We start from the raw sequence: 17,845 nt of genomic DNA, 5'->3' as shown, positions 1-17,845 counted from the left end.
TGAAAGTGTCTTTGCTGAGATGAACAAAGGTCTGTTTTTTTCTAAGAGAACTAACTAAGCTTGGTTCTTTTTTTTTTTTTTTTTTTTTTTTTAGAGAAAGGGTCTTGCTCTGTCACCCAGGCTAGAATGCAATGGCATGATGGAAGCTCACTGTAGCCTTGAACTCCTGGGCTCAAGGGATCCACCAGCCTCAGCCTCCTCAGTAGCTAGGACTAAAGGTGCGAGCCACCACGCCTGGCTGAGCTTGATTTTCTTAAAGCAGTCGTGCTGTAAAGATTTTGAAACCCTTTATATATGCAATTATTAAACACAATCAACACCGGACAAGCTCTGGCTTACCCTGCTTGTCACTAAGCCACAAGACCCCATGGCTGGCAAAGGAACTAACGGGGTGTCTTGTTTCCCACTGCCCTGTCCTAAGCCTGGGGTCCTCGGGGTACCTGCTGCTGTGCCTGCTGCTCCTCAATGAAATGAGAATTGGCTCTCTGGAGCTCTCGGTCCACACGCCCGTATTTATCTGTTGTTCCAGTGCTCCAGTTCTGGCTGCCACTGTCTCCCAGCAGTGCCTGTGTGAGTAGAACAACCGGAGGAGTCAGGAGAAACAAACAATTACTATCTCTGAACAAGTGATGCATCAAGAGTGATATAAAGAGTTTTCACATTTCTTGTCTATTTTCCCCTGGGCAAGGCTTTTATGTAGTGGTGTAGGTTGGTGCCTGGGTGGTACTATTTAAGGAATTCCAGGAAGGGCCCTCTATGTCTTTAAGCTCTCCCAATAGGACTCACAATGGGCTCTGTCCCCTTAAAGTGCAAATAAATGCCTGCTAAATCAACAAACACCCATCTATGTACTGTGTTATAATTGAAAAGCATTCAATCTCTTGTAAAAGAGCTCTTCCTGGTACCTGTGGAACTTCAGCAACCCATAGGTTCCAGTCAACCTGATTCCAAAGATCTAGAGTACTTTTTTAAGAAAAGTGTGACCTAGGGGAAGTTTTGGGTTTTTTGGTGGGGGGAAAGGGAGAGTTCCCTGGAATGACAAGAAGGTAAGCCACAGCCCTTCACACACAATGGCACAAGAACCATCAATGTCTGTTAAGTTTAACCCATGAATAGAATCCAGGGTCCTTCAGGCTTTCCAGATGACAACTGCGGGTTACTTTACCAGGCAGGTATGACCACAAGGAATGCCTGCCCCTGGCAACCTAGGCAAGGGCTGCCCTAAACTCAGAGTTCTCCACCAGGGCTCCCAGACACAAGGGTCGGGTTTCCCAAGTATGAATTCAAGGAAGTTTGCAGCCATAAGTGAGTAAGGTTGGGTATTGTCTTCCTCACATGAAGAGGACAGGGAGGAATGTGAGAGTTCAGTCTCAGCAGTTGGTTCTGACCAGATCCCCACAAGCCTTCCTGACTGGTCAAAGTCACTGCTCACACCAGCCCCGCAGCAAGAGCCAGAAGACGCTAGCAACTAAGACTCTTTTTCCTTGTAGGGTTGCCAAATTTTCCTATCGGGTAATTAAAAAAAAAACTCAGGCACTATTAAAAGCCTGCCTGGTTACTTGGTTCTGTCTGAAAACCCTTCTAACAGCCCCATGACCTTCCTCTATACTGACACTGACCTCTTCTCAGACTGCGAGGGGTGAACTCCATCAAATGGCCAGACTTCAGGGGCTAGGATCAGGGAAGCTCAGTTATTAGAAGCTTTTCTTACAAGAGCTTCCAGGGGCCCAAAGCTTCAGTCCAGCTGGATGGTGACTGTCTCTGGTGTAAAGCAGATCCAAGGCTTTTTGTGGGTGGCTCTACCCTGACCTGGTCTTGGACTGAAAAGATCCTGCTTATTCTGATCCAGACTCTAAGGACCTCTATGGAAGACATGAGGAAATAGTGACAATTTTTTTTACGGTCAGAAAAAGGCTATAATGCATCACTGGTCTAAGGACAGAGAACTGGGACACCACCAGGGCCTTGTGTGCTCCTGAGGTCACAGGGCTATTTTTCCTATGTTTTCCATGGTGTACACTTAGGTAGAGCTAAGTGTAGGGCAAATCATCCATGTTTTATTGTAAAATAGCTTAAAGTTCATCAGTCTGATCCCAAATGTCTGTGATAATAGGAAATAGATTGAGAGAGGGCCCAAGGACTGGAAGATGCACCTGTGTGTGGGTGCCAGAGCAGGGGTGCTGGTGAGGCAAGGAGCAGCACAGCGCCTGGCACCTGGCATGACGTGGCGAGGCCCATGCCTGCTGGAGTGCTTAGAGAGCCCTGACCCTGCTATTCCTTGAAAATTTGCAACTTGACACTTCACTCATAGCCCAAAACAAAATTCCAAGCCATAACTAGACAGGCAATATATAAATACATATATGTATATATACTTTATATAAATATATATTTAAATGTATATAAATATTTATATATTTATAAATATATAAATATAAACTTTATTTACATTAGCCCAACTACACTATCTAGAGAATAAAACATTCAAATTAAGAGTAACAGCATAGGTGTTACCGACCTCACTGTCACAACTACTTCAGGTACTTCCACTTCCTATAAGCTCAAGTGCAAATGAGAAGAAAACTCCAAAACTAGCCAACTTGAGGCCATTCACTAGCTTCTTTCAAGAGAGGGAGCCAGATAGACTGGACCAGCTAGTGGCTTTTCCTAGCTATATTGCTCAAAAAGAAAGCAAAGGAGGAAAATAAGATTAAAAAGCCAAAAAAAAAACAATGACTTGAAAAATGGAATGCAAGAAAAGGAAATACGAAAATTAAGTTAGGTGATATTTATAGAAACCTCCCCCTTCTTCAAGCTTCCATAATATTTGTTTTCAAAATTAATTGTCTTGACAAATACCCACAGGTATGAAGTACTGATTGCTCGTTAGTAAAAATAGTGAAATTTCTCAAGAGCCTACTAAATGGACAATTCATAACCTTCTGGAATCTTAATAAAATTAGACTAAGATAAGTCATTTAAAGCAAATAGTATCATTTTTCATGAAGTCTTTTTTACTTCTAAGGAAAATGGATATCCACAGAATTTAAAAAACTACTTCTGTCAAAAAAAATTACCTAACAGTTTAGCGACAGGCAAAAAACATTCTATTCCACCAAAAAAGTCTAAATCAAATCTCAATCCAAATGAAAGTCCAAATTCTAGATGACCATTCTACATTTTTTAAAAGGACTGTATTTTAACAATTAGAAAGGAGCTTATATCAATATGCCAAAGTATGTAATTCTTTTAAAACTACTTAAAACGAAAAGAAACTTAACACACAAGTTTAAGGTTCCTCTAATGTCTTTACATCAAATGTCAATCCTTAGATGTCTAATGTGTTCCATGGGTAGGCAATGTAGTAACTGCTAGAGAGCTCAAAACAAACAAACAAACAAACAAAAAACAAAAAACCATGACACACATCTCTCCTCACTGTCAAAGGGCCTGGAGCCCAGCAGAGAGAAAGACAGTAATTCTAACCCTTCAAAGAGCCTGGCACACAAAATGTGTTCAACAGGTACGGAATAAACACATTAAAAAAGTAAAAGTACTCTGTGATAAGTGGTATAGTAAGGGTAGGCAAAAGGTGCTATGGAGCCCAGAGGAGAAGACCAGAGGGTAAGAGGAGGGGAGGGAAATGCTGACAGGGTGCTGGGACAGGCTGCCTGGACTGTCACAAAACCTCCCATGGTCACACCAGGGGCTGCAAGCAGAAGTCTTCCTCTTGATTACATGATCCATGGATGGTCAGCATTTTTAAATTCCAAATATCTAACTGTATGCTTTCTCTCACTGATAATTATATTCTGATGTTTTCTCACCTGTCTATTTCTTCTTTCAGCTAATGCCTGCACAGATGAAGTTGACATCTGATCTTTCATGTCCTAATGAGAAAGAAGATATGAAAACAAATGAAAAATATCCTTAAACAAAATCACAGTTAACATTTCATACATTAGCAAAACACACAATTTATTATTACTTTTTAAAAAGAAGACCGCATTTCTTGGCTTTATTTTCAGTCTCAAAAATAAAGAAAATAAAATAAAAAGAAAGATCGTCCCTTAAAAAGAAGTAACCTGGATACTAATTTAAATAGGAGGAAAGAAAAACGGAATTAACATTTACCAGGTACCTACCACAGGTCAGAAACAGTGCTAAACACATACACACATTATCACTGAATTTTCACAACGACCCTGTGAAGCTGGTACTATTTCCATTTTAAGGTTGAGGAAACCTAGGTCCAAAAAGACGATGATAGTTTCTCAAAGTCACATCACTAGTAAAGAACATCCCTGGGGTACAAACACAAAAGCACGTGTTCAAGGGCTTGCATCTTTTTTACAATATATGTAAAAAACCATGTGCTTTTAGTATAAAGTATATTTATCATTAAACACCAAAGAATACTTCCAAATAGTGGTACAACAGGTCATTTATTTTATTTCTGAGTTGGATTCATGAAAGGTATAGACTATTCTTAACATCAGAGTGAATTTCCAGAGTGGTGTCAAAAATAATTTTGTATGGAATGAAAAGTGAATAGATCCATTACTTTATCTGAAGCAAAACACTTTATTAAATGAGTCATTTTGCTTATTTAGCTACAATCCAATCTACTATAGAATGATTTGAACTGAATACATGACTGCAACAACAGTTTTTAAAAGGTTGTCAAAATATAATTTATGCAAACATCAAAGTATAAGACTTTTAGAAACTTCTTTAAAGACCCATGACAAGTAAACAGTAGATCAGACAGTGCCACCACTTTTACAATCCCAGAACTCTGGTAAATGTGAGTGAGAACCACCTGATTCAACTTTCAAACCACTCATCTATCCATTTAGCAAACACTCACTGATATCTACTATGTGGCCAGGCATACAGCAGTGAATGATACTAGCTAGGCCCCTGCCCACATGGAGTTCACTTCATGATGATGTGCCTGAGTCAGTCACGTGAGTGTTGTTAAAGATGCAGTTCCCCTGGATGTCACTATGCTCAGTGAAATAAGCCAGGCACAGAAAGACAAATACTGCGTGTTCTTACTCATAAGTGGATGAGATTTCACTCATGGTGGATTTCATGAAGACAAAGAATTGATAGGTGTTTACCTGAGGCCAGAAGAGTGCAGGGGGAAAGGAGGATGAAGACAGGTTGATTAATGGGTAAAAAATACAGTTAGAAGAAATACGACCTAGTGCTCAATAGATCAGCAGGGTGACTATAGTTCAACAATAATCTATCGTATATTTCAAAATAGCAAGAAGAGAATAATTCAAATGCTTGCAGCATAAAGATAAATGTTTAAAATGATGGATATTCCAATTACCTTCATTTGATCATTACACATTATACACATGTAACAAAATATCACATGTACCCTAAAAATATGCACAACCATTATGTATCAAGAAATTAAAAAAAAAATTTTTTTTTTGAGACACAGTCTCACTCTGTCACCAGGCTGGAATGCAGTGACGTAATCTCAGCTCACTGCAACCTCCGCCTCCCGGGTTCAAGTGATTCTCCTGCCTCAGCCTCCTAAGTAGCTGGGACTACAGGCACACACCACCACACCCAGCTAGTTTTCGTATTTTTAGTACAGACAGGGTTTCAGTATGTTGGCCAGGATGGTCTTGATCTCTCGATCTTGTGATCTGCCCATCTCAGCCGCCCAAAGTGCTGGGATTACAGGCATGAGCCACCGCGCCCGGCCTAAAAATATTTTTTAAATGTAGTTCCCTAGGCCCCTATGAGACCTATGAAGTCAGACTCTTGACGGCACATTTTTTAACAAGCCCCCTCCCCATCCCCATTCCTTGTCTTACAATGGAAATCTAGAAGCCTTAAAGAGAAACTGATCATTATGCTAGTATCTCCTGGACTGCAGGATTCCTTTTCTGATTATCAATTAGAGTTTAAGATGACATTCTGATAGTCAATCCAACAGCCCGATTTATTTAATATATATTAAAAACTATGCAGAGCAACATTCACTAGGGGGATAATACATGCTTTTAAAAATATACTCAGCTGGGCACTGTGGCTTGCGCCTATAGTCCCAGCACTTTGGGAAGCCAAGGCAGTCGGAACGCTTGAGGCCAGGAGTTGCAGACCAGCCTGGGCAACATAGCAAAACCCCATCTCTACAAAATAAATAAAATAAAAATATAGTCAGTGCATTTTATAATAGTGTTTTTTTTAAAACAATGAACACATTACTTGCATAATAAAGATATCAACATGCATGTATGGAAAAGTGACATGTTAGCCTTTGAACATTACATGTACAACATACTTTTGCTGTTAGAAGTCAGTGCAGTGGGGGGTAGAGACATTGGCTAAAAAGGAGCACAGGCAAGCTTCTGGGAGTGCTGGTAACACTCTGCAATGCTTCGGGTGCTGTTGAGATGGCTGTGTTCAGTTTATAAATTTATTAAGCTATATATTTAGGTTAATTACACTTTTCTGTACCGTTATATTTTAATAAATATATATATTTTTAATACTACTGGTCCCAAACAATGGCTGGATGGTAAACTAGGGCAGCACTTTGAAAATAAATTTGTCATTCTATACCATGAGTCTCAAAATATTCACTGCCTTGACCCAGTAATTCCACTAACAGGAATTTAAGGAAATAACATAAAATAGATACAAAAAAAAAAATGCAGAGTTATGCACTGCAGTATTATTTATAATATGAAAAAAAGTAGAAATAAGCAGCAAGTCCAAATAAGGGAACAGTAACACAATCCACATGATGCAGTATTATATACTAGGCATTATGTACTAAGCATTGTGCTTATGAAGAGAGTTCAGTGAACAGACAATTCAGAAAAACCCCACAAATGATCAAACATGAATAGATGCAATAACCCACTGGCAATCAAAGAAGTGTAGCTAAGAGACATTTTCTCCAATTAGACCAAGAAAGATGAAAAAGATTGATAATACTTAGTGAAAGTACATTCTGATACTCTATTAGAAATATGACTGATAAGGTCTTTTTGTAGGATACTTTGAAAACAATTTTTTTTTTTTTTGAGACAGGATCTCACTCTGATGCCCAGGCATCAGTACAGTGGTGCCATCACAGCTCACTGCAGCCTCAACCTCTCAGGCTCAAACAATCCTCCCACCTCAGCCTCCCAAGTAGCTGGGACTACAGGCACTTGCCACCACGCCTATTTATTTTTTTAATTTTTGGTAGAGATGAGGTCTCACTATGTTGCCCAAGCTGGTCTTGAACTCCTGAATTCAACTGATCTTCCTGCCTTGGCCTCCCAAAGTCCTAGGATTACAGGCATGAGCCACCATGACTGGCTATGAATATTTAAAATGTGTATTCTCATTGAATTTTTTATGAAACAATTATGTAAGTTATGCTCACAAAGATGGTCACTGAAGTATGGTTTGCAATTGCCAATAATAAACAATAACCAAAATATCTACTGGTAGGTCAATGATTAAATAAATCGTAACAGAGCCACATTAAAGGAGAGGGAAACAGCATGATCCTTCATGTCAAAGACCTAGGTTTAACACTTAGTTATGCTTTTTAATAGCTGCACTAAGTTTCTATTTCTTCTGTACATTTAGAATATCTTTCAGAATCATTGGGGGGATTAATAGAGGTAACACATGAAGCCTGATTAATAGTAGCCAACAATATAGTAAGCACTCAGTAAACATTATCAGCAAATAAACGTATGCAACTATTAAAAATGATAGTCTGCTCCTGGGTAATACAGGACCCATTAGCTACTAAGCACTTAAAATGTGGTCTGTGCAACTGAGGAACTGAATTTTACTTTAATTAATTGATATTCAGTTATTAGAAAACTTTGAAGTATGTCTGGAAAAAATTGGGTTTGTGATTCTACTTTTTCAACTGTAAGTTCTATAAACTCTAAATACAGATCAAGTATTTCCAATGAAAATTTCACATCTGAATTGATATGCTTGAGTGTAAAATACATGCCAGATTTATTACAAAAACAGTTTAAAAACTTAAATCTCTCATTAATATCTCTTATATTGACTACATGTTTAAATGATCATGTTTTGGATATATCAGGTTAAATAAAATATATTAAGCTCACCTATTTTTACTCTTTTAATGTGGCAACTAGAATATTAAAAATGACCAAGAGGTTCACATTTTATTACTACTGAACAGCACTTCTCTAGATTTATCTGCGTCATTGTAAGACTATGTCCACAATGTAATTTTTCATAAAGTTACAGATTATCATGCCACTGCTTTTTAAAAGTTTGCATATTTCAATGTCCATAAAATGGCTGTGAAAAATAAAATTGTTGACACTAATTATTTCTAGGGAGTGAAATGAGAGAACGAAGAGGCATTTTCTCTTCAAAGTTTTTTCATCAAAATTATTTGCATTTTATAAACACCAAGTACAGATTATTTTTAACCTAAGAAAATAAAATGCTATGATTGCATAATGGTATGATCACAACTATGTAAAAATACAACTGCCCTGCATTGGGAGGAAAATTATGAAGAAAATGCAAAGTCTTGTGCTATGTATTATTCTGAGTTTAGGTTCCTTTTTCTACTTTTTCCTCTTGAAAATTTTCTCTAATTTTCTTTGAGCTTGCATTATCATAATTAAATATGTATTTTAAAGTTGCAGTTTTTAAAGTTTTATGCTTAATAAAAACCATGTGGGGTTATGTGTGTGCCTGCATGGGTGTTAGCCCTGATGAGGCAGATTCCTCCAACAGCCTTGTGGGTGGGCATCCTGTATGTGACCACCACCACTGCAGGTAAGGATCTAAGGATCTATGGCTTTCACTTCTTTTTTTTTTTTGAGAAGGAGTCTCACTCTGTCTCACAGGCTGGAGTGCAGTGGCACAATCTCAGTTCACTGCAACCTTGGTCTCCAGTTCAAACAATTCTCCCACCTCTGCCTCCCAAGTAGCTCGGACTACAGGCGCCTGCCACCACACCCAGCTAATTTTTGTATTTTTAGTAGAGACAGAGTTTCACCATGTTGGCCAGGGTGGTCTCAAACTTCTGACCTCAAGTGACCTGCCCGCCTCAGCCTCCCAAAGTGCTGGGATTACAGGCATGAGCCACCACACCCTGCCGGCTTTCAGTTCTAAGATGGCACTTTATCCATGTGGGTCAAAAGTCAGCAGATACCACACAACACCTTCATATTGGAATTCGGGATCTTAAACTATGTTACTAAATAGTTTAAACATTTTACAACAATCTATCATGCCAAAAACATAATTACTCATCTTCTTTCTAACACATGAAGTTTAGAACCAGCAGTTAAGCAACAAGTCCCAATAAAATATGGTTCATCTGCCAAAGGAACAACAAATGTCCTGGTTATTTATGCTTCTGTTCCCATTTCACACTGTCTTCCAAGCTGAATGCATGAGACATCATAAACCCCAGTGCTTCCCACTCATAACTCTTACATTTCAAGGTCATCTGTGCACACACTGGATACTTCACCCTTTTTGATTAACCAAAGCCATTTCCACCTTGACTTATAATTGACTGTAAACAATTCTTACATTGGAGCAGGTTCGGTTTTTTCGTGGAGAGGGTAATAGTTCTGATTCTAACTTTTAAAGTTAAAGTCAGAGAATGTTAGTGAGGATTATTTCATAGATAAAACTGAGATCCAGCGAGGTTGAATGACTTACCATGGTTAAGATTTATTAAGGTCACAGCTTAGCCTAGAACTCAGGTTCCCTTACCCCTTATATTCACTGTTGTTCTGCCATATACTGCAAAACCTCTTGATCCTAAAGTAAAACAAAAGTCACTTCTAGGATGTATTTCTAAAACACAAAAATTTCACATGTGGAATCTCTGATGTATAGTTGACTCCACAAGAGTAAAAATGATTACCTCAAAAATATGAAAACTATTTACACAAAAATTTGAATATTTTGGTTCTTCACTAAAAACTGCCAGCAAAACTGAATTTGTACAGACTTAAAAGATGCTTGGAAAAACATACACAAGACTCTAAACAAGGAAAGCTTACTAAAGGCATAACCAATGGACATTAATCAAGAAGAAACAGGCGATTTACTTCTTCAGGTTGAAGCAAGAAAAGAAAAAAAACAAAACAAAATGCATAGAGTATCACTGACTCCCCTGCCTACAAAAGAGAAAGCATAAGTAGAATACACTGTTTGAAAGATAAAGTCAATCAAAATTTTGGAGCAATATTAAATGAAAGCCCACAAGTAATAGTAACAGAATAGCTAACATAAATCTGTACAAATTCCTAATTTCAACTTCATTTCGTCTCATTTTCCAAATCTGCTAACTCTCTGCTCCCTCTCTGTCGAGCTCCTCCACCCAGAACCCAGAAATCTCTACATACAAACACTGTTTAGCTAAATGTGGTAATATGGAATTATACAAGGTGCATTTTGTTTTTATTTTTAATCGAGTTAGCACCATTGCTATTTCCTTCTCTTCTATAGGACTTTCAACTAGAATTTATTAAAATCAGATCAGCAAAAGCTCAGTTAGGTACTGTTAGCCTACCACTGGTAAATACTGACAGCTTCCCCCAAAGGGGTCATAAATTTAAACAAGAATGATTTAAAACCCTAAAATATTCAGGTGGATCACATAGTTGAGTATCGTTTAGATCTCAACTCTAAAAGGACAGTAAGATTTTGAAGTACTGACTTGATTTAGAATACCTCTTATTATTCTGTTCTCACGCTGCTATAAAGAACTGCCCGACACTGGGTAATTTATGAGAGAAAGACGTTTAATTGACTCACAGTTCAGCATGGCTGCGGAAGCCTCAGGAAACTTACAATCATGGCAGAAGGGGAAGCAAGGCAACTTCTTCACAAGGCAGCAGGGAAGAGTGACAGAGCAAAGTGGGAAGAGCCCCTTATAAAACCATCAGCTATCATGAGACTCACTCACTATCATGAGAACAGCATGTGGGAAACTGCCCCCATGATTCAATTACCTCCACCTGGTCTCTCCTTTGACACACGGGGATTATGGGGATTACAATTCAAGATGAGATTTTGGGTGGGGAAACAGCTAAACCATATGAACCTCTTTCTAAGAATGTACTTTAAAAAGCTTTTCAGATATTAGAAAATGAACTTTGGATTTTTCTTTCCATTATACCAATGAACTTAATTTTCAATATATGAACCTCTAAATTTCAATTTGCAAACTTCCTAAGTCTACCTTGCAGAAAGAATAAATACAATGATTAAGGTTAAGGACATATGCTTCACTGCAAGGCCCCACTTAAATATTAACGTCTGTAGGAGTGTCTTTCAAAAAACCTACTACTACAAAAAAAAAAAAAAAAAGCGTATACAAAATAATTAGGGGTTTACTTATCTTACAAAAAATATGTCACCTAACAACAAGGCTTCCTCATCAGAACAGTATTTTGAACTGGCTAGAAATTAAGAATGTCTAATCCAAACACTCACTGTGGATGGGGCATCTGAGGTCCAGAAAGGTTTCTCCCTCATTAAAATGTGGGTTGATTTATAAACAATTTACGTATATGTATATAGAAAGGCAACTAATGAATAAAACAAGTAACAAGAATATATAAAGTTCAGTGATAATCTACCATTTGAAATAATTTCAAAAGGAAATCACATGATATAAAGACTTTGGCAAACAAAGACTAAGGTTCCTGCCTAAGATGACTCTTAAAAAGCCATATGTTAGCACTGGTATGATCCCAAGTCTTCTTATTCAAGGAAGCTGCTTTCTAGTACATATGTTAAAGACAGCTGGTTCTCTTACATCTAGTTATGCTAATCAAATGGCTTAGCCATATAGTTTCAAAATATGAAACATTTTAATGACACACGATTGTACTTAAATAATATTTTTTCTTAGATTCTTTAATAATGGGTATTATTCTAAATAACTTAAAACTAAAGATTTGTTCACTTGGATCAATTTTTTACACTCTGATAGATGCTTGTTTGCTCTGGATAACTCTGGAACGGCTGTGAAGTAGTTACATATGGAAATGTCAGTAACATGGGTTGCAAGAGTTCCAGAAGCAATTCAGATGGCGGAAGAGGCCGCTATCCAAACCCAGTAAGAGTCACTCTTCAACAATGCAAAGTGATTACCAATGAATCAAAAAACCAAATGGTTTCTACAATAGTAATCGTTTTGTTTATCAAGAAATAGAGTACACTAAGAAATAAAAAGTGAGAAAGATAACTAGCTTGAAGAAACTAGAGGTATGGACAAAGGTCTAATCATTCAGGATGACACCATTTGAATGTACCCTGCCCAAAGCCAGCAGATTACTGTCTCATTTTTGCTCTCGGAAATAAGCCTGACAGGCCGGGCATGGTGGCTCATGCCAGTAATCCCAGCACTTTGAGAGGCTGAGGCAGGCAAACTACTTGAGTTCAGGGGTTCAAGACCAGCCTGAGCAACATGGTGAACCCTGTCTCTACAAAAAATTAGCCTGGCGTGGTGGTGCACGCCTGTAGTCCCAGCTACTTGGGAGGCGGAGGTTGCAGTCAGCCAAGACTGTGCCACTGCACTTCAGCCTGGTCAACACAGTGAGACCTCGTGTCAAAAAAAGAAAGATTAAAAACAGATTTGTTTTTCTTCAATCACGGAAAATTTTTTTTTTTTTTTTTGAAGGTACAGTGACATGATCATAGCTCTCAGCCTCAACCTGATCCTCCCACCTCGGCCTCCCATCTTGGTCTTCCATGTAGTTGAGACAATAGGTGTGCACCACCATGCCCAGCTAATTTTTATATATATATATTTTTTTGTAGCGACAGGGTTTCATCATGTTGCCCGGACTGGTTTCAAATCCCTGGGCCCAAGTGATCCACCCACCTCCACCTCCCAAAGTGCTGAGATACAGGCATGAGCCAATCAGAGAAATTACATATGGGGAAGCTCACATTTAATTCATATTTAAAAAGTGGTTTCAGAGGTGACCTATTAGTTTACAATTAAGGGAAAGAGCTCTAAGAAGTCTGGCTATTTTTTATACAGACAACACAATAAGATCATATTCCTTACCCTGACAACTTGCCGAGTACTTGTAATGAAGGCTTTTCTTATACTCAATTCAGTTGCATCAAGGTTAAATTTTCTAGGATTTGCTTCAACTATGCGTAGGTCAAAAAGTCAAGGTAAAACAATTTCATCATCAAAGCCTGGCAACATCCTGTTAACTCACTGAATCTCTCACATGCAAACAAATAAAATCTGGCTCAAACTTTCTGAAAACATAGTCAGCTGGACACCAATCATTCTCAGACTTCCTCTGCCCACAGCCACAGGAGGGAGGATCCCTTTGCCCCAAGACAGAGATGATCTGTCTGGTTAGGAAGCATAGCCCCTGCTGATGAGCTTCACTGCAAATGCTTAGGGCTATCTGACCACAGCTGAGCTAGGCTCTTCCTGTTTGCCAACACTTGTGTCAACACTTGTGTCTATCCTTTTTTGACTCCTGATCACCTTTACTAAGACAGCTTTTGCAAGCCTTTTTCTCCTGCCATTCCAAACCACTTCCCATTACGCCAAGATGCTAACCCTACTTCTTAATCTAGAGAGATCAGGCCTTCTTCAGAGAAGCTGCCCTCATTCCCTTACCCTCTAGCCTGGTCCGACGCACCATGTCAGACACTCGCATAGCTCTCTATACTTCTCTTTCACAGTCTGCAGGTATCTATTTGTGTTATTACTTGATTACCATCTGTCCCCCATCCCTATCCATTCAAAGTTCTGTGAGGGCTGGCATAATGTTTATTAATCTAATCTCCGTAATCAACAAAATGCCTGGCACATAGTATACTCAATAAACATTTGCTGGTTGAATGATGAGTATCTATTAAAGCTTTTGTTTTTCTAATCTCACATTTTCTCTATCTCTCCTAACTTTTTTTCCTTCCCTCCTGTCTCAAGGGAAGAATTATCTCCCTGTAACTGTGCTTTTGATCCTGCCCCCTCACATATTTGCCACTAATTTTAGAGAACATACTTGCCTTTTAATAATGTAAAAGGTACCGGGGTCATCATGAATAACAAAAATTATTTACTCCATGTATCAACTGCATACAAACCTGTGCTAACTATAAGGTGATCCTGACAGAAGCTGGCTTCCTTAATGTTTTATCTCACTTAGGGAAAAAACAAAACAGAACTCAGAACATGCAAGTGGCATTATCTTCCATCTAAAGTTTTGGTTAAGTGGGATTTCCAGTTGAAAAAAAAGGCTATATAATGAAGTTTTTACAGTTCTCCAGTGCATGAGTCAGATCAGTGGACTTACTTCGCATCAATACTATGAATTAGCAGAACAGATCTGCTTTTACTAAATGCAGTTTCATGGAACAAGACGCCTCTTCAATGGACGGTAGCACTGTAACATCACTTTTTAAACATGAAGACAGTCTACAAAAAGATTTTTTGATCTCTAATTACCAAAGTGGAACACTGGCCTGTATGGACCTCTATATGATAATGACTGCTAACTCTATTACATAAGCTGTGTGCCAGGTGCCATTCTAAACTCTTTACCTGTATAATCCCAATAATCCTATGAGCTAGGTACTCTTGTTATCCTAACTTTCCACTAAAGAGGAAACTGAAGCACAGGAGGTTAAGTGATGAGCCCAAGTCACATGGTAACTGGTTGTGATACTGTAATATAATAAATGCAAATTTGGTATCTGCCCCTCATTCCTGGCACACAGCTCCTAGATCCCTTGGAATCTCCAGATGAGTATCTTTTGTATGTTAATGGCATAATTGATGGCTGGGGGTTTCTAGATAGCCTCAGGATGAGGGGCTGGTCCCACAGAAACCAACCATGTGATTAGACAGTTGAAGCTTTCAGCCCCCTGCTTAACCCCACCCCAGGGGAAAGGGGCTGAAGGCTGAGTTGATCACCAATGGCGAACTGACGTGATCAATCATGCCTACGAAATGAATCCTCCACAAACACCAAAAGGACAGAGTTCAGGACGCTTCCAGAGAGGTGAACATGTGGAGGTTCCTGGAGGCACCTGAAGAGGGCCGGGAAGTGCTACACCTTTTCTCCCATACCTTGCATGCTTCTCTTCCATCTGGTCATTTATCTGTATCCTTTGTAATATCCTTTACAATAAACGGATAAACCTAAGGAAACTGTTTCCCAGAGTTCTGTGAGCTGCTCTTGCAAATTAAATTAATTCGATCTATGGAGGGGGTTGTGGGAACTCCAATTTATACCTGGTCAGTCGGAAGCACTGGTCACAACCTGGGGCTTGCAACTGGCATCTGAAGTGGGGGCAGCCTTGTGGGACTGAGCTCTTAACCTGTGGACCTGATGCTATCTCCAAGTAGACAGTGTCAGAAATATCATACCGACTTGAGTGTAAGGGTAGAGACTTAAAAAAAAAAAGGGTTTTTTTTTTCCCTTTACACTGGTGGAGCCAGGACTTGAACACCAGAAATCTGACTCCAGGGTCCAGAGTCATAATCATTACACTATGCTGCCTTTATAGATATACATTTATAGACAGGATTTGTCACACACTGTACAAGAATTTGGCTACTGTACCTTAACTTACTGGGCAAATACTTTAAACATGTCATGGTACAAGTAAGAGCAACAAACATTAATCGATTATAAAAGAAAATGTTTCATCTACATACTGGAAACAACTGGAGAAAAACTTGTCCATTTGTCTATTTATCCCAAATGGCAGAGACACCACAGAAAAGGATATTGATGGTTTCATCAAGGTCCTCTAGATCCCACTCAATGCTCCGGAGGTTGTTTCTCAGCTCGTTGGTGGTCCAGTCGATTTCTTCCCTTGTTGCTGTGGAGGGGTCCTGGAGGAGCTCTGTCCATCTCTGAAACAATCCCTGGGCAGTGTTGACTGCTTTCTGTACCTCTCTGTAATCAAGACGAGGCAAGGGAGAGAAATCACAGAAAACATTCCATGGACAAGTTACTGCACGATTTAGGTTAACATTTATGATCATACACCATCCTCAGCAACCACCATTCCCACAGAAGGCTCTTCACAGACAAATATCAAAGTTCAAAACTTTGATACACAGTCTGAGTATTATGTTCTCAGCTGATGCTTGGAATACAATAGCCATTATTTAAGCAGCTACAGTATCAAGTTTGTTGGGGAAGGATAAATTTAGTATTTTTCTGTGAACAGACTATATGTAAAAGTATAATGAAGCAATCCTACAAATTAAAGGGCAATGAGCATTCCCACATGCTTCCACTTGGTGTGATAGTATTAATAAGTTATACTCAGATGATAAGTCCTAATATGGCCTTTCTTTTCTTGGTGTGGGAGGAATGAGAATGCTGGAGGGAAGGTTACTCTTACATAGCTACCATTTTATTATAGGTTAAGTATTTTAATCTCAGAAATTTTTAAACCCAAAATCTCATTCAATTTCCAAACATTATTAGCTTTAAATATACCTACTTTCCTTAATTAAGCAATACCATATACCAGATTAGTGTTTGTTTTTGTTTTGTTTTTGAGACGGAGTCTTACTCTTTCGCCCAGGCTGGAGTGAAGTGGTGCGATCTTGGCTCACTGCAACCTCTACCTCCCGGGTTCAAGTGACTCTTCTGCCTTAGCCTCCCAAGTAGCTGGGATTACAGGCGCCCGCCACCATGCCTGGCTAATTTTTGTATTTTTAGTAGAGACAGGGTTTCACCATATTGGCCAGACTGGTCTCGAACTCCTGATCTCAGGTGATCCACCTGCCTCAGCCTTCCGAAGTGCTAGGATTACAGGCATGAGCCACCACGCCCAGCCAGATTAGTGTTTTTCTTGTTTAGAGAATGAGACTAGGCCATTAAGTGCTATGATCTAGCATGCTTTTAGATTAGATATAGTCACAAGATTTTAAGAACTTTTACCCCCACCACTGGGCCAATATCCACCATTTAAATGTTATAATCTAATACTACCACATATAAAAGCCAAAAAGGAGTCATTTGATAATCATATGGTCTCTCATGTTCGAAGATGATAATCCCACTGCTCCCAAACTATAAGAACTGTTTTGACCCTTCTATGATTTCTTCTGGAACAAAGACCACAAAAACGTGTTCTAGCTGATTAGGGTTTTTGTTGTCTATGGCTTTAAGACAGAATTCACACACATCCTATACCCTCTGACATTTCAAGTACTGGAAAAAAAGTGCTAACAAAAATGAAGAAAAGCACCTTACAATATTTAGGTCTATGGCATACTGATGAGAGCTAAGAGGCTGAACGTTAAACAGAGAATACAGCTTCTAGGCGCAGGCTGAGTAAATAAGCAAACTATATGGACAACAAATCTACCAAGGTCTATTCACATCTAGTTTACGGCTTAGGCAAGTCACCTCATTGTTCCTTTCATGTCAGCCTTTAAACTTTCAGTGCTAATGAGAAACCCTATTTAAGATAAAATGGGGAAGAATTAAGTGAGGTGCAAATCTACTTCTTTACTCTTTATGGGATCTGGGTGATTTAGTGGAGAAAGAGCTATGTATCATTCCTTAATGCAAAGTAAGTCATCCTTTGGTATCCTCGGGGGATTGGTTCCAGGACCTCCACAGGATACCAAATCTGCAGATGCTGAAGTCCTTACATAAAGTGGCATAGTATTTGCATATAACCTACGCACATCCTCCTACATACTTTAAATCATCTCTAGTTTATAATACCTAATGTAATTTAAATGCTATGTAAATTGCTGTTATACTGCATTGTTTAGGGAATAAGAAAAAAAAGTCTGTACATGTTCAGTAGAGGTGCAACCATTCTTTTTTTTTTA

At 38.8% G+C, this 17,845-nt stretch overlaps 1 protein-coding gene across 1 annotated transcript in view; it reads right to left on the bottom strand.

Moving 5' to 3' along the window:
* STX6 (syntaxin 6) overlaps positions 1-17,845 on the bottom strand; it is a 50,164-nt gene that overhangs the window by 16,794 nt on the left and 15,525 nt on the right. Inside the window, exons 2-5 of the mRNA XM_003258974.4 lie at positions 15,772-15,941; positions 13,076-13,170; positions 3,828-3,890; positions 441-566 (exon numbers count right to left, since the gene is read on the bottom strand). Of these exons, the coding sequence (XP_003259022.1) occupies positions 441-566; positions 3,828-3,890; positions 13,076-13,170; positions 15,772-15,941 (454 nt within the window). The remainder of the gene's footprint in view (positions 1-440; positions 567-3,827; positions 3,891-13,075; positions 13,171-15,771; positions 15,942-17,845) is intronic.

Source organism: Nomascus leucogenys, chromosome 12, assembly GCF_006542625.1.
Source record: "Nomascus leucogenys isolate Asia chromosome 12, Asia_NLE_v1, whole genome shotgun sequence".
Lineage (NCBI taxonomy): Eukaryota > Metazoa > Chordata > Mammalia > Primates > Hylobatidae > Nomascus > Nomascus leucogenys.
The sequence above is the reverse complement of the archived record's forward strand: the minus strand, read 5'-3'. Positions and strand labels throughout refer to the sequence as shown.